The 21,029-nt window shown below is 50.6% G+C and overlaps 1 protein-coding gene across 3 annotated transcripts in view; it reads left to right on the forward strand.

Annotated features, from left to right (window-relative positions):
* Positions 1–309: 309 nt before the first annotated feature.
* The window catches only part of ZC3H12D (zinc finger CCCH-type containing 12D), a 37,134-nt gene continuing 16,414 nt past the window's right edge, over positions 310–21,029 (forward strand). For 2 of the 3 annotated variants that reach the window (XR_009354572.1, XM_059177285.1), the window contains exons 1-4: positions 310–677; positions 863–1,066; positions 7,684–8,040; positions 17,380–17,519. Coding sequence is in view for 2 of the 3 variants with exons in the window: in XM_059177285.1 (XP_059033268.1) it covers positions 7,736–8,040; positions 17,380–17,519 (445 nt within the window). In the remaining variant the exon portion in view is untranslated. Of the gene's footprint in view, positions 678–862; positions 1,067–7,479; positions 8,041–17,379; positions 17,520–21,029 lie in introns of those variants that run through there. The other variant, XM_059177286.1, reaches the window with a different exon arrangement.

Raw genomic sequence — 21,029 nt, forward strand, 5'->3', positions numbered from 1 at the left:
CTATTTGCTCTGTCTCTGTCTCTCAGATAAATAAATAAAATCTTTTAAAAAAGAAAAAGAAGAGCAGCAAATTCCAGTCAACTTGTGCCATTCCTGAGCTCTCAGATTCTAAACCCAACTTGACCAACTTGTCCACTGGGTGTCCTCAGGCAAGTCACTTTAGAGACCTGTCACTGTTGGGAGGTGGAGGTGGGCCACTTGTGATGCCTGTTTTCTGCTCTTACTCTGACCCCATCGGGCCTCCCCAAATGTAGGAAACAGATGCCAAGTTCAGAGTGTGCTGCCCCTGGCCGCTTGGCAGATGCCCTTGTCAGGTGGGCCCCCGGTCAGGCTCCCTGCTCCGTGGCTGGAGAAGCTGGCGCCGCCCCATCCAGAGCCACATCATGGACACTCCCCATCCTGATGCAGACGGAAGCCTATGCCCTGAGCCAGAAGGCTTCTGTGACTCATCTGGGACTCTGACATTAGGGCCAGGGTCCTTCTCTGCGCCCGGGCGCCTGGGCACCCCGAGCTGGTAGGCATTCCTGTTCTCTCCTGGACGCTCGTCATTCCTGCAAGCTCGTCACTCCTGCACGCTTTTGTTCTGTGAAGTCAGGAGCACTGACCCTCCTCGGGAGCACCTCGGAGCAGATGCTCTTCTCCGCTGAAGGCCCGAGTGGAAACGTGGAGCGGAAACTGTGAGCGCGTTTGTTCTCTGAGTCTCTCCTGGCTTTCCTGTGCAGCCTGCCCGTGCCCTCAGAGAGATTGCTTTGCATGTGGTTGTTAAACTTTGATTCGGTGACTCATGCTGGGGCGAAGGCTTCACATCTGCCTCCCTCATTTGATTACTTTCTTCTTTCCTTTTTTTTTTTTTTTTTTAAAGCACAAAGCAAAACTACCTTGGCAGCTGAACGTGACTCTGGCGTCCAGGAAGGGGAGCTTTGGCGTGAAGTGCCTCCTGATGGCAGTGTGGCCCAGCCGGGCTGTGTTCCCCCAGCTCCAGTGACGCCTGGCTAACTGGGAGGACAGCCGGGGCGCAGAGGGGAACTGGAGCCCACCGTGGGGGCTGGAGCTACGTGTTCTGCTGGTGAGTGCCTGCCCCAGCCATCCGTCATTGTGACAGGCCCCTTGCAGACTCCGGTCCAGGGGCAGAGGAGAGAGACAGTACTGGGGACGGGGGCAGGTTGGAAGGCTGTTCTTGGATTAGCATTATTTTGAGCAATTTCATTTCCTGTGTCTTACATGATGTTAAGCATGCAGAGAAAAAAAAAATTAGATGAAATCCTTGCTCATTTTAGCACAATTATATTTACTTTCAAGAGAGCTTTCATAGGAGAAAGATTAATTGGAGGAACTCTTCAGTTTAAGGAAAAACTCCCGCTGGGATCTTTTTATTTTTTTTTTAATTTTTATTAAGATTTTATTTGTTTATTTGACAAAGAGAGAGAGAAATCATGAGTCGGCAGAGAGGCAGGCAGAGAGAGAGGAGGAAGCAGGCTCCCCTCTGAGCAGAGAGCCCGATGTGGGGCTTGTTCCCAGGACCCTGAGATCATGACCTGAGCCGAAGGCAGAGGCTTAACCCGCTGAGCCACCCAACTGCCCATCCTGCTGGGATCTTTGAAGATATTTTAATTTTATGAAATCAGAGGGTCTAGAACTCTCAGGCACATTTTCAACCTGTCTCAAGGCTCTTGAAAGCAGGTCTTAGACTAGATACTGATTTGTGCGTGTCTAGCTTCCTGGCTGATCAGGAAGATCTGGGAGAAGCCCCAAGCCCCATCTCCCCCTAGAGGATGGCTCTGTGGTCTTCGAGAAGGCCCATGAGGATATGGAAATAAATCGTAATGGCAGGCACTGAAGACAATTTTAGCTAATTCCCTGTGGCTATGAGAAACCTTAGCCATGCCTTTGAGATTATGAAGTGCCCTCCAAGTCCAGGTGATGCCAGCCCAGGAGCTCAGACACCTGACACGTGAATAGGGTGCATGTGGAAGATAGTAGAGGTGGTTTTTGGAAAAACTTTGGTTCAGAGCTGCCCTGGGTTATGGATCAGGGCTTGTGTGTCTACCCAAAGTAACCTGTAGAGGTACAGAAGGGCAAGGGACAAGTTCAAGGAGAAAACAAAAGGCCAGCCCACCCAGGCTCACAGCAGCGCTACTCACAATGGCCAAAAGGTGGCAGCACCCCAAGTGTCTATCCACAGGTGAATGGAGAAACACAAAGTGGTCTCTATACATGATGGAAAATTATTCAGCCTTAAAAAGGAAGAAAACTCTGACATATGCTTACAACAGAGTGAACCTGGAAAACATTATGCTGAATGAAATAAACCAGTTAGAAAAGGACAAATACTGTATGATTACACTTCTAGAAGGTACCCAGAGTAGTCAGAGTCATAGAGACGGAGTAGCTGTGGTTCCCAGAGGCAGGTGGGGAAGAAAGGGTGGGGTGTTAGTGTTTAATGGGGACAGGGTTTCAGTCTTATGAGATGAGAAAGTTCTGGAAATGGATGGTGGGTGATGTTTGCTTCACGCCACTGAACTGCACTCTTAGAAATAGTTCCTATGGTAAATTTTTGTTATGTATAATTTACCACAATTTTTTTTTTTAAAATTATAATGCCCTTTAAAAATCCCCCAAAATCCAGGCCCAGAACACAAATCTTGTGGGCTGAAGTTTTCGCCTTTCTGTGACTTCCCCAAAATCTAACTGACGACTCCACTGACTTTAGCTGAACTAGAACACTGCACAGACTGTGTTTACAAGAGCTTTGTCCTCACCATGGGGGGTGACTTCTGGTGGTTGTAATGTGCTGGACTGGTCTGGGGCTCACAGAGGTGAACGGAAATGCATTTGAGGGTCAAGGGCAATGTGATGAACGCACACACCCCGGGCCCATGCATGGGCTTGCCTTGTTCTGTGGCCCCCTGAGCAGCCCCGGGCAGCACCCTCTGGGCCAGGCCAGAGGCCTTGAGAGTCTAGTCCCTTCCATTTATTAGCTGCAGGACCCTGGGTAATCTGGCAAGACCTCTCTTTTCTTTAGTTTTCTTACTTGCAGCATGATCATGAGGTAGCCCGTTTCCGTCTCCCACAGAGGTCAAGATCTCCAAAGTTAACATGTAAGAAAGCACCTTTCACTATAAAACACTGGGTACCTGGGAGCTACAGGCTCTCTTTGCGTCTGATCTCTCTAACGCCCCCTCCTTCTCTCTTTCTTCAGTTCCTTGTGCATCCTCCTCCTCACGGGCTCTTCCAGTCAGAGGTTAAGGACCTCAGCCTGGGCTGGCTGACTCTGGGAGGAACAGGTCTGCTCTGATCCCATCCTCAGAAAGTTCTCCCACTCCTCCTTCCCTCTTCCTTTCTTCCTTTCCTGCTCTTTTGTGAGTCCACCTCCAATGCTGGATTCAACACGAACCCATCTCCATGGCTGCCTTGACCATGAACTGCAGGGAAGTGCTGGGTGCACTGTAAGAGTCCCCGAGGAGACTGAAGATTTTCACACTGTTACTGATTAATCATCTGTGCTGTTTGTGACTTCCAGTCAAGCTTGAGGAAGAAAACTGAAATGAAATTGTTCATACTTTCAGGACTTAAAAATAGAAAGGGGTAAGAAGCTGCTGACAGTGTTGTAGCTCAAAGACTGGAGCATCTCAAGGGGAGGGTGGTGGCCTGAGGGCCAGGGGAGGCTCCTGAGGACAGACGCCACCACCCGTCTTTGCCCCCACCTCAGGTTTCTTATTTAGAAATTTTAAAAGGAAATGAAGTTGGTTTTAAAATCTCAAGGGGGCAAAGAAAGCCTCTGAAGTAGGTGGATTCTTTCAGTTAATTTTGTGTGAAAACAGCTGCCTGTCCCACGCATAACCTTTCAAAAGTCTCCTTGGAAAAGGAGCTCTTTTGGGGCGCCTGGCTAGCTCAGTGGCTTGAGCGTGCAACTCTTGATCTCGGGGCTGTGGGTTCGAGCCCCACGTTGGGTGTGGAGATTACTTCCAAAAAATAAAATCTTAAAAAAAAAAGTGCTTAACCCATCGAGCCACCTGAGGCGCCCCCTCACCTGAGTTTTGAAAGCACTTTTTTTTTTTTCTATTTGAAAGTATTGTGCTTACAATCATGATTTATGGCTTGTTATTTACATTTTTGGTCTGTTTTCCTGAATAGGTCAAGAACAAATTGAAATTGGACTGTATATTAGTTTTTATGGAACTGGGTCCCAGCACAGTGCCTAGTGCCTAGGAGGTGTTCAGGAAGTGTTTATTACGTGAATGAATGCATGATGGATGAATGAATGAATGGATGGACTATGGTGCTGTGACGTAAGGCAGAGGTGGTGCTTGTGAAAAACGTGCAGGAAGTAGAAATTGTCCAGTTGGATGTAGAAGGGAGGGAAAGGGAAGAGTGAGAGGTGACCTTGAGATTCCTTCTTGGGGTCTGCGGAATGCCATTCAATGAGATGGGGACCCAAGAAAAAATATTTGAGGAGGGAAGATTATTTTCAGCTTTGGGAATTAACTGAAGAAAACTCTGTTGAACTCTCCAGTATACTAGCACTGCCAGGTGCCGGTGATTCTGAGGCACATAGGTGGGAATGTAGTTCACAGTTCCTTGAGATACAGATAAATGACACATCAGTGCGTTCTAATAGAGGTGTGAGCAAAGTGTCTGGTAGACAGATGACCAAGCCACTCATTCTGTTTGCGAACTCAGCGCTGATGAGCTGTATCTTGAGGTTTGCCAAACCAACAAGAGCATTCCAGGTAGAGAGGAAGGCATATGCAGAAGCACAGAGATGAGAACCTTCTGGAATGCTTGGGGAGCGGGGAGGGATTCAGCAGAGCTCAAAACAAAGGGCCAGGTGGGCCAGTGGTGGGTGGCAGGTGGACCAGGGTCAGCACTGCGAGGGGACAGTTCGCAGGCTGCTCAGGAATTTGGTTTCTTTCTTGTTGTCAGCATGGGGTCTGAGGATGTTTCCAAGGAAGGGCATGATCAGACTTGTTTTAGAAATATACTACGGGCTACAAATGGTGGCTGGGTCAGATGGGGTTGTGGAGGGGGCCCGTGGGAGTCTGGCAGTGAGTTAGGTATGGGATGGAAAAGAGAGGAGTGGGAGGGGGCACGGGGTGGGGGGAATGGAAGGGGGGTGGGGGGCGGGGAGGTGGGCAGATGGGGGTGAGAGTGGCCAGGCTGAAGGATGGAAAGACCTTGTGCCTCTGTCCCGGGGCCTTGGGTGACAAGTCTATGTGTCGCCTCCATGGAACCATCTTCTTGGAAATACCTACTGGAAAGCTCTGGATTTAAGAAGAAACTTTTGGTTTCAGAACTCCTTTTCACTTTTAATAACTATTGGGGATGCCAAAGAGCTTTCATTCTTGTGGGGTTCTAGCCATCCATTGATAGGCAGCCTATGAGAAACTAAAATTAAGAAATTAAACAATATTCCTTTACCTAAAATAACCATAAGTCATTACCTTAATATAAATGATGCATTTTTATGAAAAATAACTCTATTTTCCCAAACGAGAAAATGTGTAAGGAGACTGGCACTGATTTACGCTGTGCAAATCTCTAAGATGTGGCTTAAAAGAAAGGGGCTGGGTTTGCCTCTCACCTTCTGCGTTCACTCTGCTGCAACATCATACCACACCTGCTCTCAGGAACACTTACTTCATGGTGTACTGGTAAGGATGAGAGCGGTGGGGGGAAAAAAGCAAATAACCTTAGTGTTACTAGAAAACAGTTTTTACTTTGAAGTCTTCATGAAAGGGTCTTAGGCCCTCCCTGAATTTCCACGGACCACACTTAGACAAGCATGGAAGTAGATTCAGCAAATGTTGGGCGAGTGATTCTGAGCTCCGCGGACACTTCATTCATATATTCAAATAGCACGCATGCCATTTGCCTCACAGATTTATAACGCGGAGCAGGGGTGGGGGAGGTGCCTGGTGCTTAGCGGGGTCTCAGTCGGAAGTGCAGCCCTGGACAGCCCTCCCCCCCACCCAGGCCCGCTCAGGATCCGGAGGCGTGTGTGTGTGTGTGTGTGTGTGTGTGTGTGTGTGTGTATGTGCACATAAGGGCAATGTAAGGGCAAGTAGGGAGCATGACCAGGAGAGCAGACTGCCTGGGCAGGACCTCATCGTCAAACACATGAACAGAGACCAAAGAAAGAGCTGGCCAGACTAGAAGACTCAGGCCAAGTCATAGGGCGTCAGGGAGAAGAGTTTCAGGAAGAAGTGGTCCAAAATGTTTTTCAAATGTTTTGATTTAAAATGACATGCGAGGGTGTGGTCCCGAGCCGGGGAGAGCAGCGGAGAGTTTGCCTAAGGCCCTGGAAGCTGTTGTTGGATTCAGCTGCAGAAGCCCTATTCCTGCCAGAGCCGGTGGGGGGCCGTTGAATTGGGGCTCCAGCCTCAGGGGAGTGGCCCTGCAGAGGACCGGGAGCCCCGCTGAGAACCTGGTAGGAAAGCGTGGATGCTGCCGAGGGTACGGGCAGGAGGCTACTGAGGGGAGGTAGGGCACCTGTGCTGCTGGGAAGAGGGCAGGTGACAGGTTGAGTGCCGCAGGGGTGCGTTGAGCCTGATCTGTAACAGGGGCAAAGGGAAGGAAAGTTCTGCTTCCATCATCTAGCGGATGGTTACTCGCCATGTTCACTGGGCAAATCTGCGTGGAGAGTCCGCTGGGTCAGGTGCTGTCCTCGATGCAGGGGATACAGCAAATCCCGGAACAGATATACCGGCACAGAAAGGGTTCCCAGATGCATTTTTAATAAGAAAAGCAAGTGACTGAATACTCATCTATTTATGGAAAAACAACCCCGCTAAGACAGTGTGTGTGTGTGGATCTATTGGATCCGCAAGCCAGGACATCGGAAAAGAACGGGAAGGATACAAAGAGCAGGAGAGGCAAGTGGGATTTGGAGTTTGTACGAAGAGGCATTGTATCTTTTTATTCTTTTTGCTTGAGCATTGTTTCATTTTTCTTCACAGGAACTATAATTTTATGACTCATTCTTTTTTAAGATCTACTTATTTTAGAGAGAGAGCGTGCACACAGTGGCGGGGGAGGGGCAGTGGGAAGGGGGGCGACAGACTCCCCACTGAGCTCAGAGCTGGCCTCCATCTCAAGACCCTGAGATCATGACCTGAGCAGAAACCAAGAGTCCAAGGCTTAACCGACTGAGTCACCTAGCCGTCCCTAACTCTCCTCTTCTTATAAGGACACTAGTCATATTGGATCAGGGATCACCCTAATGACCTCATTTTAACTTAATCAACCCTTATTTTAACTTAATCAACAGAGTCACAATCTGAGGGACTGGGAGATAGGGCCTCAGCGTATGAATCTGGGGGGTGGGGCTGCTGTTCAGCGCAGGACAGAGGGATGGAGCCTCAGGAGCATTCCTCCGGCCTGTCCCTGCACAAATGTTCCCAGCGCTGGGTGGTCCGCTCAGCTGCCCTCGGTGTCTCTGACCAGAGGGTCCTGGGGGGGGGGGGGCGTGTCTGAAGGCCTCAGAAGGTGCTCTAGTAAAAGCAGCAAGATTGCATCTGCAGCTCCCTAACCACACTGAGCAACCGAAAATCCCCAAGGGGACCAGGCAACATGATTTCCTGACAGATAAGGTGGGGAGGGAGTGTGCAGAATTTGCCCTCAGTAACCCGACAGTCTCCAAGCCAGGCGGCTCGCAAAACACCTGATGGAGGCTTTTCTCTTTAGCTCATGACCGGGTGGCCCTGCCAGAAGGAACCGGGGGCCCAGCTGCCGCAGCATGGAGCGCTCAAGCAAGATGGAGTTCTTCCAGAAGCTGGGCTACAGCCGGGAGGATGTGGTCAGGGTGCTGGGCAAACTGGGGGAGGGCGCCCTCGTCAACGACGTGCTGCGGGAGCTGATCCAGACCGGCAGTCGCCCGGGGGCCGGTGAGGGCAGCGGGGCGCCCCTGCTCGTTCCCAGGGGATCCTGCGCGGCCCTGGACTCTGTCCAGCGCAGGCCGGTGGCGGAGCTGGAAGAGGACTGCGGAGGCCCCGCTGGTTCCTTGCGACCCGTAGTGATCGATGGCAGCAACGTGGCAATGAGGTACTTCCCTTCATCCTCAGGGTTGGGAGGACGGTCTCTCTATCCAGTGGTTTGGTCCAAAGAGTTTTGGGGCTAACAGATGGGCTTTTGAATCCCCGTTCCATACCCTTGGTAGCTGTGCGGCCTTTAGTTAAGTTACTTAATCTCTCTGAGCCTCACTTTTTCCATCTGTACTGTGGGTATTAAACCTCCCTAGAAGGTAGTTGTAAGACCTGGAGCCGCACCCAGTGCCTAGGACAGTGCCTGACAAAGAGTAAGCGTTCAGCAGGTAGTTCCTGCTTTCATATCAACCCAGGGAGAGACTCTCTCCTGAGGAGGGCTGTGGGTAACCAGGGAGGAACCTGGCTTTGGGTGGTGACAGACTGTGGCTTCTCAGCTGGAGTCTCCCTGAGCAGCTGTGGGACTGGGAAAGCCACAGCACCTCAAGTGTCTTCTGGGACACAGGCGAATAGATAGATAGCTGAGCAGCCTCTCAGGATAACTAGAACCAGATGGGAAAAGGTGCTTGAGTGGGAAGCCGTCTCCTGGGGGCTGCTCCCTACAGGTGGCTGGTGGTGCTATGGTTCCCCAGCTGGTCTGAGACATGTACCTGTGGCCTGTGAGCTGCAGACACAGTGGTCTGGGCATCTTTGTGTGTTTCTGCAATGAGCACCTGACACCTGCATGGCTACATTCAGCTTAGAGACAATCTCACAGTCTCAGCCACACTCCACGTGAGGCAAGGAGGAGGCTGTATTCACACAAGGGCAGTTTTGTGCTACAGGCCTGAGTTACAGGCAGGCAAACAGCAGATCTGTAGGAAATCGGTCCCTCGTAGCTGTAAACAGATGACTTCTCCCTTCGAATGCTGAGCCACTGGCTGGAATTGACAAAAGCTGTGTGATCCACAGTGCTGAATGAGTCAGGAGGGTGTCCGTCCTTTGGCTGGCAGATCCAGGGGCTTTCCCCGGGGGGGGGGGGGGTGCGGCTGGGGCTCACTTGGAACTTGGCCCTGCAAGACAGAAGTTTGGAATGGTTCCACCCAGAATGGCCCAGCTTTGGGTACTGTCCCTAGGGGTCCCGCTCCACGTGTCCTGAGAGTATTGGGTCAAGACTGAGCCAGCCTGGTCACCCTGGGCTGCTCCTGGGCTCTCTGGGACATCAGTACACATGCTCCCGTGTAGGGACCTGACAGGTCAGCCTATGAAATCCTGCTTAATTTGAGATATCAGGGAGAGTTGGAAGGACTTTTAAGATTTTTTAAGGTTCTGAGTGTCCTGGGAAGTCTGAGGATTGTGAGGGGTACCTGGCCTCCAAGCAGGATGGGTCCCCTTTCCTTCTGGAGATCTGTACAAAGTAAGCTTTAAAGGTAAAAGGGTATTTTTTTTTTTAAGATTGTATTTATTTATTTGACAGAAGGAGATCACAAGTAGGCAGAGAAGCAGGCAGAGAGAGAGGAGGAAGTAGGCTCCCGCCAAGCAGAGAGCCCAATGCAGGGCTTGATCCCAGGACCCTGAGATCATGACCTGAGCCAAAGGCAGGCTTTAACCCAGTGAGCCACCCAGGCACCCCTAAAAGGGTATTTCTTAAAGTGAGGACCTTTCCAGCCCTAAGATTGTACCAGCTCTGTGATCCCAGATCAGAAGAACGGCTGTGGACTAGAAGGACTATGTCAGGTGCTACAGGAAAGTGTGGGCAGGCTCTCGTGGGGAGCAGACAGTTTTTAGAAATTGTTTCGATAGGGTGGTGTTGGAGGATTTTCTATTGATGAAAAGCTCTGTTGCTGCTTGGAATTCAAACTTGAATGGCATCTTCTCCTTGTGAGTGACCATGATGCATTCCAGATAAACCCATTTATTCCTACTCCCGCCTCCCACTGTTGTCATCCATCTAACCCCTTCACGCTCCATCTGTGTGGGTGACAAATGAAAGCCATCACTCCAGCTTGTTATAAAGAGTGTGTCAGAGCTCTAATGCTTTCACACACTTGCTGCCTAAACAGCATCTCAGTCAATGAGCACACGTGTGTCTGTGTGAGGTCTCAGCGTGTGGACATATCTGTGCATATGTGTGTCTGTACGCGTGTGGACATGTCTGTGCATATGTGTGTCCCTTTCCCCAGCCTCCTGCATCCTTAGTTAGGAAAAAAGATACATTGCACAACCACCAGCTGGTGGGTGGGACTTGGTTTGCTCAGGGGCCAGTCTAGAAGATGCTGGGGTTTGAGGTCCTACCTCATCCCCTGCTCCTTCTCCGAGGACAGTGTTCTCCTACTGTGTCCTCCAGCCAGCTCCCACGTGACCCATGACCTTCAGGCTCCACCCAGTCCCAGTTGCAAAGGACAGATTTCAGTGTGGGGCTCACCCTTTAGAGGCAATGGGTAGTTTGAAACCCAACATAGTGTCTAGTTATGATCTGCTGAACTCAAAACTCCGTTAACCTCAGAAATGTGGTTTCTGAAAATTCTCCTTTCCTGAGGTTTTGTACCATCACAGATTTGCCCATTCTCTGATTTTTTTTTAAAGATTTTATTTATTTATTTGACAGACAGAGATCATAAGTAGGCAGAGAGGCAGGCAGAGAGAGAGTGGAGGAAGCAGGCTCCCTGCTGAGCAGAAAGCCCGACTCGGGGCTCGATCCCAGGACCCTGGGATCACGACCCAAGCGGAAGGCAGAGGCTTTAACTCACTGAGCCACCCAGGCGCCCCATTCTCTGCTTTTGAAGAGGCTACAGCTTCATCGGCTGTCTGGCCCTGGAAGAAGTGAGGAAGGACTTAAAAGGCAGTTTGGAGCACATGTCCTTCCTGCCCCCAGGAGCCAACGGAGAGTCTGAAGCTCTCAGTCCTGATCTCTAGCTGAGATCTGCCCAGCAAAACTCCCTATGATGAAAGCTCTATACCTGCACTGTCCATTACGATGGCCACTGGACACGGGGCTACTAAGCACTTGGAATGTGGCTATTGTGACCAAGGACCTGAATTTTAAATTTGAGTTAATTTGAATTTAAATGTAAATAGCCAACTGTGGTGAGTGCCTATGTGTTGGACAGTACAGGTCTAGCTTTTCAGCTGTAGGACCTTGGAGTGGGTCACCTTACTTTTTGAGCCCTGTTTATACAATTAAGAGGTTGGATGAAATCATCATCATTATCAACATCATCTTCAGTGGCTTTCCACCAGTAACATTCTAGGATTCAAGGTGATTATTTTATGCATTAAATGCCTTTTTCTTATGAAGGAATTTCTCTTCTTCTGCAGAGGTTCAGAGAGGATAGGTTACTTGCCCAAGGTCACAGAGCTGTTAAGTGCCAGGCTCTGCTTCCAGAGCTCTTCCCAAAGTCCTGCACTTTCTCTAGCACTGTGCAGCTTTGGCTTTCCAGCCTTCGAAAGCATCTCAGAGTGGGAGACTGACCCCATGGACTTTTATTCTGGCGCCAGAGGCTGCCTGTGTGGACCAGAGCCCTTCCCAGGCAGGATGAGCCCTGACTTGCCTGCTGCAGACAGGTTCTGCTGGGTACCGTCACTCCCACACCAGGGGGCAGGTGGTCTTTGCAGGACCGGTGCCCAGGACGCCTCTCCTGCTGCCGCCAGCATGTTGGGAACTTGTGCCGAGGGCCACGCATGTGCACTGACCCGTGGCTCTGGCAGAGCTGAGCAAAGACTGATTTGCCTGCACAGTCCCCTCACCTTCGAGGGGCGTGGGTGGGCCTGTGCACATGCGCACACATGTCCATATCGGAGATAGGAGGGTGTGGGCTCAGTGTACTCGAGGGCATTGCACTTGACCCTGAGGACAGGGTCCAGCAGGCTTGAACCAGAGGGTGACTTTCGTGGACTGTGTGTTAGGAGCTGCATGGCTTCTCAGGGGCTCACTGCCGCCTCCTCGGTGGTGCATACTGTAGGCAAATGCTGGAAAAGAGAGATTGGAAGGACTTCAGCTTGGGCGAAAAACCACCTGATAATTTCACATCCTCTTGCTGCCCCCAGACGAGGGTTTCATGTAAATGTGCCCTCATTTTGGGGTGCACAGGGCTTTTTGTTTGGGTTCTCATGTACATTTTTAAACTCTTGGAAACCTCAACAGACCCTGACTTTTTCTGGAGTCACGAATCTTCAGTGATCAGACCTCAGGCCTGCAAGGGGGTGGGGGGTTCCTCAGCCTCCTCCCTCACCCCTGTGGGTTACTAGTGGAGGCTGCCTTAGGGGGCCACACCTGCTATGGAGCTCTTGAGTTGCCTCTGACCTATGCTGGCTAGGTCTGCACCTGTTTCTCCTTCTCTGAGATGATGGTGACCCCTCTTCTAGAGGCCACCCTGTCTCTTCCCCCTGACATGAGCTGGGGAAAGAGCTTTTGGGGCAAAGGCTATACACTCCAGGTTCCAGGTGTTTGCAGTTTAACTCCAAATAAGAAACGGAATGGAAAGAGTGGCGTGCCTTCACAGCTCATGCTCTGAAGGGATCACCACTTCTCTTTTCCTTTCCTCCTGCCTGCCATCACTACCGCACGCTCGGAGGGACGGTTCTGTGAGCTGCTGACTTCTGCAGAACCTCCTGGGCAAGAGACTGCGACAGCGATGAGTTGCCAGGTGGGCTCCTTCCTGTAAAGGGCTGCAGAACCCTGGCTGCCCCGGGCGGGATTGTTCTGCAGACAGAGCCGGCCTCAGGCAGACACCCACTTCCCCTTACCACCTTCCCTTTATTCAAAACCTCCCTCCTCTGTCTCCTTTTCCCAGGGCCTGGCTCTCAGCTGCCTGGGGAGCTGGTTGCAGTGACTGTTAATAAGAGCTAAGGTCCTGGGGCACCTGGGTGGCTCAGTGGGTTAAGCCTCTGCCTTTGGCTCAGGCCATGATCTCAGAGTCCTGGGATCAAGCCCTACATCGCGCTCTCTGCTCGGTGGGGAGCTTGCTTCCTCCTCTCTCTCTGCCTGTATACTTGTGATTATCTCTCTCTGTCAAATAAATAAATAAAATCTTTAAAAAAAAAAAAAAAAAGAGCTAAGGTCCTTCCCCCCAACTGCAGCCTTGTAACAGCAGGTGACTTAAGCTCCAAAAGAATTACTGTCTTGCTTCCACGGGCAGGGACGGGGAGGGGCAGGAACACTCGGGATAAGAGATGGAGGTGGAGGAGTTTGCAACCCCACAGGTCAGGCTCTGAGACCTGTCATTATATCAGGGAATTGGGCACATTTCTTTGCTTTAGTTTCCTCAAGCATACAGTGGAAGGACGGTCACTTCCTCAGGGGCTCCTTGTAATGATTGGAGCGCCGAGTGCCAAGTGGCCCGGTACATACGACTCCATAAATATTAAACATGAGCCAGGAAGCAGGAGTGAGGGCTGTCCTGTTCACTGTCTCTGAGGACTCAGCACAGAGCCTTGCTCACAAATCAGTGTTGAGTGAGTGGAGGGCTGCACAAAGGAGCAGGTGTTTTTGACTTCTGCATTTTCATCTGTGTGCCGAGTGGTGTGGTCCTAGGGCAACCGTGGGGCTTTCTTGCCTGACTGGGAACTCTGCCAGCTCCTAGAGAGAGGACCCCCCCTGCCCCAAACTCAGTGAGAAGGTGGTCTCTGCTTGTGGCTTCAATCCTGCCATGGCCTGGGGCTTTCTGTGGTCAAAAATAGGGCAGCCATAATGGGGTTTTGAGGTTGGTTAAAAATATATATATATAGGGCAAGGATTGAACAATAATAGTCTCCACATCTCAAAAGAGACCAGAAGGCTTAGAGGGGAGGTTGGGGTGGGGTGCGTGGGAATCCAGTCCTGCAGAACCATGGACTTGAATAAAAACCCTCTATTCCAGAGACAACAGCTTAAGTGACTCTAGGGTTTAGTCCCTGACTTCCCTTACCTGGAGTCAAAGCTGGAAGGGAGAACACTTCTTAGGGCTACGAGCTGATGTGTGGTTGTTCCATCTTCTCTTGGACTTCACGGTATTTGTTGCCCTTTTGAAACTCTTGGCTAAGGGTCCGCCATCTTGGAGTCTTGTGTGAAAGAGGCCATGGGACCCGTTTTTGCTGCATGAAGCGGATGGTAGCACCATTCCTCAGTTTTTCTCTTCCTGAACTCCTAAACTACCACTCCTTCCCCTCCACGTGCCCCCAGGAGGGCCCCTGCAGGCTGCGGTCCTGCCCGTCACCAGAACCCATTGCCCTGCTCACGTTTGCCTCTTCAGAGGGACTGGGCTCAGCCTCATCACTGAATGTGGCCCCTCCAGCCACCTACCCACAAAGGTGTGCAGTCACAGAAACAGACGGGAAGTCACAGAAAAGAGAGAGCTCGAGAAAACATTTTAAAAGAATTGTGGCAGTGATATGTGTACTAGGGAACTGATGGAGGGGAGACATCGTTGCCGCTGACAGAGGCATGTTTGGGGATGGAGTGTCTTTAGTTGTTCACATTCCTGCTTTAATGTGCACAGAAAATAGACCTTTTCTGGGGAAGATGCGATCTCTTCCCTACCTATTTAGGTAGCAGAGAGAGCAAACCTAAACTGACCAATTTGTGATATCTCAGTGTCTTCTGCCTTCTGGATGATTTGGGGTTCATTTTCCTCTCCCCTGCTCTTCTCGCAAATGGCATCTGGGGGCTTAGAGACCTGATGCTGGCTGGGAGAGGAGGGTCTGGGACCCTCACTGGTCTCTGCTAAAGGGTGGCTGGTCTGGCCTGGCCTGGCTTCTAGAAGGGTCAGCGGAGAAAGGTCATTGGTCCCGTTTGGCCTTTTGGGATGCCATCCTGGCTTACAGTCCTGTTCTCCTCCAGGGGCCTGTTTGTCCATCCCCAAGCCTCAGACAATCCACCAGGCCTGCGGGCACGCAAGGGATCCAGAAATGTTGCTTCCAGCTCACCTGTCTGTCTCTTTCCTCCCAGGCACCCTCATAGCCCCCTGGGAGGCTGCTTCTGCTAAAACCAGGATTTCTCCAAAAAGCCTTCAGCCTCCTCTTCGCACCCATCCTGAGGTTTCTACCCTGACCCCTCTGGCTCAGGGGGTAGAACAGTTGAGGAATGCAGGGGTGAGGGCCCTGGGAAGGACCCCTTCTTTCTCCCTCCGTCGCCTTTCTTTTTTCAGCTTCCGCCGGGGCAGAGGGACGCGCTATCCACTTCGTCTTCCTTTCACCACAATCGTTGACATTTTTTCTCCCTACTGTTTGCATCAGCCTCCCAGCGGGGCCTCCGTGGCCAGAGGGATATTTTCTCTAAACTGGAAGACACTACCGATGTAGGACGCAAGGCCTGGTTCCTGATCGTCACTGGAACACAAGCAGTTCCAAGTTCTCCTTCAGTCTCTCCACAAAGCCTGACTTGCACTACTATGGATTGTGTTTCCAGAGACTCCCGTTTTTCTCTTGCAAACCCGGACCTCTCCTGGCCCCTCGGAGGAAACAGCAGGAGGGGCTGTGCCCAAGACAAACTGCAGCATGAAAATCGGGAGCGTTGTCCTTGTCTGGATGTAGGCAGACTGCTGGAGACCAGGCTTCTCAGCAGACGGGGGTCCAGGTGACCCTCGGCTCTTTGAGAACCCATACAACTCTCCCCTTTGCCCCCTCTCCATGCCTCCAGTCACTCTGTTCTCTCTTTGGTCCCTAGGCATGCCGAGCCTTCCCTGTGTTGAAGTCTTTCTAACCAACTCTGCCCCTGGGGCTGTTCCTCCTCTAGCTGCTCAAAGGACCTGTGTCTTCTTAGCCACTCATGTACTCAACACATTTTTACTGACCTGCTGCCCATCATTGGGCACCATGGCAGGTGCTGGGAATTCAGTGGGCAGCAAAAGGAGCTTGTGACATAGGAGAGGGGGAGACCTGTTCCTCCTAGGGTGGGTGTCATCCTTCAACTGGTATTAGTCCCCTGAGGACTCAGAATAAGGGTCTGGGGATGCTTTCCTGAGGAAGTAGAGATGAAGGTGAGATCTGAAGGAGAAGGAGGCATGTACTAGGCCAAGAGGATAAGAAATATCCGGTTCAAAGGTCCTGTGGTAGGCGTGGAGAAGGTGCCTGCCAGGAGACAGGGCTGAGGCTGTGCAGGTGGCTGGGCAGGAAGCAGAGCAGAGAGTGACCTCACCTTGAGGCCAGGCTGAATGGCACCCAGGGCTAAGTCTGATTCTGCAGTCTCTATCTGCTTGTCTCCCTCGCCAGCAAAACATCACTGACCTGCACAGACTCACTCTGAGGGATGTTTTCAGACTTCTTTCCTGTGGCTTGCACAATGCCGGCCTCCTCTGGTTAACTTCCTTGTGACCTGGTAGACCCTTTCTGTCTCTCTTGTGAGATTGCCCCACTCTCCCCGTAACCAGCTGCTGAGTCCCAGAGTGCCCCTAGACCCATCTTCCAGGACTCTCGCTCTCCCTCCAGGGAGCCAGGCCATTCTCTCCATGCCATGGCTCCAGCCGCTGTGTGAGTGCATCGCCCAGAACTCTCTTCTCAACCCCAGCTGTATCCTTAACCTTTCCTTGCTGTATGTCCATGACAGAACTCTTTCCCTCCACACCCTGTCCTACTCCAGAACTCCCTGGGTCAACCGGGAGCCCACAGATGAACAAGCCAGAGGTCCGGAGGCCTCCTCAGAGCCTTCTTCTCTGTCATCCTTTATCCCGTCAGTCACCACATTCTAGAGACTTTTCTCTTCTAAATGTCTCTCAGGTTCACCTCCCCTTCTCCCTTCTCTGACAACCACCCATGCGGCCCACGTCATTACCTAGTTTGGCTGTGATGACCGTGACAACTTCCTACCTCGGACCTCACCCCCACTTTGCTCCTTTCCAATTCAGCATCCACTGTGCTAAAGCTCTGGGAAACATACCCAGGATTGGATCACGTCGCATCACACCGACCCCCCAGTCTTCAAATCCTTCTATGGCTTCTCATTGGTCTGAGGGGAAGAAAGCCTTCAGGAAGGCACGCAAAGCCCTGACTGGTCTTGGGCCTCCTCTCACGCTGCTCTCTCTTTCCTGCCTCCATCGACACTTCACGGGCATTTGGGGGGGGGGGCACATTGGCCTCCTTACTTGGACTTGAGGAGCCCCATAACACACTGGCACCCCTCGCTTAGGATAAGAGCATTCTGCAGATGGCCACTCTCCTCCATCCCGTCTTGATCCTTATCGGCTTCGGGCAAAAAGGGGGTTCTTGTCTATTCCTCCTCGGAACGCACGTCCCTGGGAGCCCAGTGCCCTCTCCACATACGTACCATCACACGCTGCACGGTGCCAGTTAAGGGATACACTTTTTGCAAGGAACGAACTATTTTTAAAATGCAGATTTTCCTGATTCCCTTTGATTAGGAGACTGTGATTCAGGATACTATCAGGGGAAATCACTCTCTGGGAACCCTTCCTGTGACTCTACAGATTTCTTTGTTTTCCCTTTGTAGCCATGGAAATAAAGAAGCCTTCTCTTGCCGGGGAATCCAGCTGGCTGTGGACTGGTTCAGGGACAGAGGACACACCTACATCAAAGTTTTTGTCCCATCCTGGAGGAAAGATCCCCCGAGATCTGACACCCCTATCAGAGGTAGGTGTAGCAGGGATATGCTCATCAAGGACTGTCCGTCTTTTCTTGGAAGTACTCGGGACAGTTACAGTCAATTACTACTTAGCTATTGGTGTGATAATGTCTGTCTTCCTCCCTGGACTGTAAGCTCCTGGAAGCGCTGACTGTGGATACTCACTGCCATAGCGCTAGCACCTAGCACAGTACCCGCCCTGCAGTAGGTGCTCAGTGCATAGTTGTTGAGTAGATGAATAAACAGATTTTTTGTCTTTTAGTGCGAAGGATTCAGTCCCCCAAATTATTGTGTGCGGAGGGAGAGGGAGAAGCAGACTCCCCGCTGATCAGGGAGCCCGGCGTGGGGCTTGATCCCAGGACTCTGGGATCATGACCTGAGCTGAAGGCAGATGCTTAACTGACTGAGCACCCACCCCCGGACACCCCTCTTTCAGCCTTTTAACCAAAAGCTTTTGGTGTTGTGTTTAATTCTGTCCATGGTCACCAATTACCGATTCTTCTCTTTCAGGTTCTCCGCCTTTCTTTCTTAAATGAAATGACCCTCCTGTCTTAGGGATGAAGTCTCTGTAGACTATGTCTCTTGTAATATAGACTCTAAAAAATTCTCTTCAGTTCTGTGAATGCTGTTTATTTTTGGGAGGCCACTTCTCTTTGTTCACTGCCTCCCCCTCCCCCACCCCTCTCTCTCTCCCTTTATGTGCGTGTGCTCTTACGTCTTCTCAAAAGTCTGGTGGGTTTTTTGGTGGCCAATTTTTAATCTGTGGATAAAGAGCCAGTTTGGTTAGAGCTTAGATCCGTATCTATGTGATTTCCTTGTGTTTTCTCCCCTGGTGTGTGGCTCTTTCCCGCAGTGGCCGGGCGGGCCATCCGTGTTGACCGGCAGATCTCGTTGGGGCAGACCCAGCAGGCAGGAGTCTGGGCAGCCCAGCCCCTGTTACTGCAATGCCACAACCACGATGGCTTTACTCGAGGTCAAAGGCCACATAGCAGAACTCCCCCTTCCTAGTGACACCGCAGTTTCTTTATAGTGGTAAGGGTAGGGAAAAGGTGGATGCAGCAACCCCAGGAGTAGCTCTCACCCCGACTTCTGCCCTCACCCCGTTCCGTCTCCCCCGGCCTGAATGCTCTGGCCTTTGCAGGGAGAATGGCGCCCAATCCACTTCAGCCTTCTTTTTAATAGTTTCTTTTCTTAAAAATTATTTTTATTTTTTAAGGATTGTATTATTTAATAGAGAGAGGGAGAGAAACAGAGATAGTGACAGAGATAATGAGAGAGCGCAAGAGCAAGGAGGAGTGGGAGAAGCAGGCTCCCCGCTGAGCAGGCTGCCCCAGTGCAGGGCTCGATCCCAGGACCCTGGGACCGTGACCTGAGCCTAAGGCAGACGCTTAACCGACGGAGCCACCCAGGCATCCCCTTCAGCCTTCTACACACATTCTGGACTGGGGCTCCCAATGTGCTACGGGGTCAATTTTAGTATATGTGCTGCTGAAGCTAGCACTGTGCTGCAGGGTCAATATGGTTTCCTGGATTTGCTGCTCTCCTGGTTTCTTTGCTGTTATCCTGGGTTTGCTGCTATTCCTTGGCCCATTTTAATGTGATTACGGACCCCCGCCCCATTGTGTACTTCTTCATTACCGCTTCAGTGGAACCATGAGAAGGAGGTGGGGATAAATACTTGTGTTCAGTTCTCTACCAGGAGCCACTTACCCCCAATCATTCTTTAGTGTCTGTACATGGGGAATGGCGGTTCTCAACAGTTGTGTAATATTTAAATGAAGTATGGGTAAAGGGTAGGGAAATCACTTTGGGGTAGGGAAGGAATTTTTAAACAAGTCATGACAAGTGCAAATCTTCAGGGGAAAGATTCATAAATTTGCCTGGATTAAAATAAAAGCTTCTGTTTATTAGTGGATACCACAAAAAAAAAAAAAAAAAAAAAAAGAAAAGAAAAGACAAGCCTTGAGCTGGGAGAGGCCATCCGTCACACATTCCTGATGAAGGATTACTGTCCAGATCTATAGAGAGCTTCTCCAAATTAATAAGTCACAGACAAAGGACCAACAGAAAGATGAACTAAAGCATGAATAGGCCTTTCACCCAAGAGAAAACATAAATGGCCAATAAACATATGAAAAGATGCTCAATCCCATTAGTATCCAAAAAAACTGCAAAATAAAACCACAATAAGAGGCCACTGTACACCCACCAGATTGGCAAGCATTCAGAAACCTGAAAATGCCAAGCATTGACAAAGTTTACTAAAATGCTGTGTTAGGTTGTAACTTGATATACCCACTTTGGAAAACAACTCGGCATTGTCTTGTCCAAAGTGCCTTTCCCTGCGACTCAGCAACATCGCTCTTAGAGGTACGTGCTAGAGAAATCCTTGTACCTCTGTCCCCCGGGAGACTTACATGCAGAACTGAACGCAGTAAACCTGTGGACACGGCTCAACCTCCCGGACACGACGTTAAAGGAAGAAAGCAATTGCAGAAGAATATGTATGCGTGATGCCATTGTGTAAAGTCTAGAGGGTCCTGATCACCTTGAACATAGTCGTTTTGGGGAATGGAAACCTACACATTTTTGAAAATGAAAGGAAGGGAATTATAAACACAAAGTTCTACACTTTGGGCTATGTTGAGGGGAGCAGCAAAGTGGGGGGGTGTTCACGGGGTGGGTGACTTCTCCGAGGGAGTGCTGCGCAGGTGGCTTTTTAAAAAGTACCCTTTGTATCCTCTACACATTATGTACTTTTTTAAAAGTCTGGAAACCATGTCATGTAGGAAAGGATGTCGACTTGAGGGAAGAAACAATTTGTGAAGGAGATGATGATGTTCTTCCAAGTTCGGAGTAACTGTTACTGGTAGAAAGGGTTTTCTTTGGCATGCCCTCAAAGGCACAACTAAGGTCAAAGAGTAAACTTTCCAGGAATGTAGATTTTAGCTCCCATAAGAGACCCTGTGCTACGTGATATGCATTCACTTCCTCACCTGTCTACCTGGGAACTGGATGAGCTCATCCAGTCTGCTCACAGACACCAAGGATGTGGAGAAGGACTCACTATGCTCATTTTATGGGAAATGCAAAATCCGGTGTTCAGAGAGGGACGAGGTGCCTAGGAGTGGGAGTGGAGACAAGAATCCAGGTTATAGGTTTTTTTTTTTTTTTTTAAGATTTTGCTTATTTATTTGACAGAGAGAGAGGTCACAAGTAGGCAGAGAGGCAGGCAGAGGTGGCGGGGGGGGGGGGGAGCAGGCTCCCCGCTGAACAGAGAGCCTGATCCGGGGCTCGATCATGGGACCCTGAGATTATGACCGGAGACAAAGGCAGAGGCTTGACCCACTGAGCCACTCAGGAGTCCCCACGTTATAAATTCTTGTTTGTTTGTTTTTAAAGATTATTTGTTTATTTATTTATTTGACAGGGAGAGAGGGAACAGAAGCAGGGAGTGGGAGTGGGAGAAGCAGGCTCCCTGCCGAGCAAGGAGCCCCAACGTGGGGACTTGATCCCAG

This window comes from Mustela lutreola, chromosome 6, assembly GCF_030435805.1.
Source record: "Mustela lutreola isolate mMusLut2 chromosome 6, mMusLut2.pri, whole genome shotgun sequence".
In the NCBI taxonomy this organism is placed as follows: domain Eukaryota; kingdom Metazoa; phylum Chordata; class Mammalia; order Carnivora; family Mustelidae; genus Mustela; species Mustela lutreola.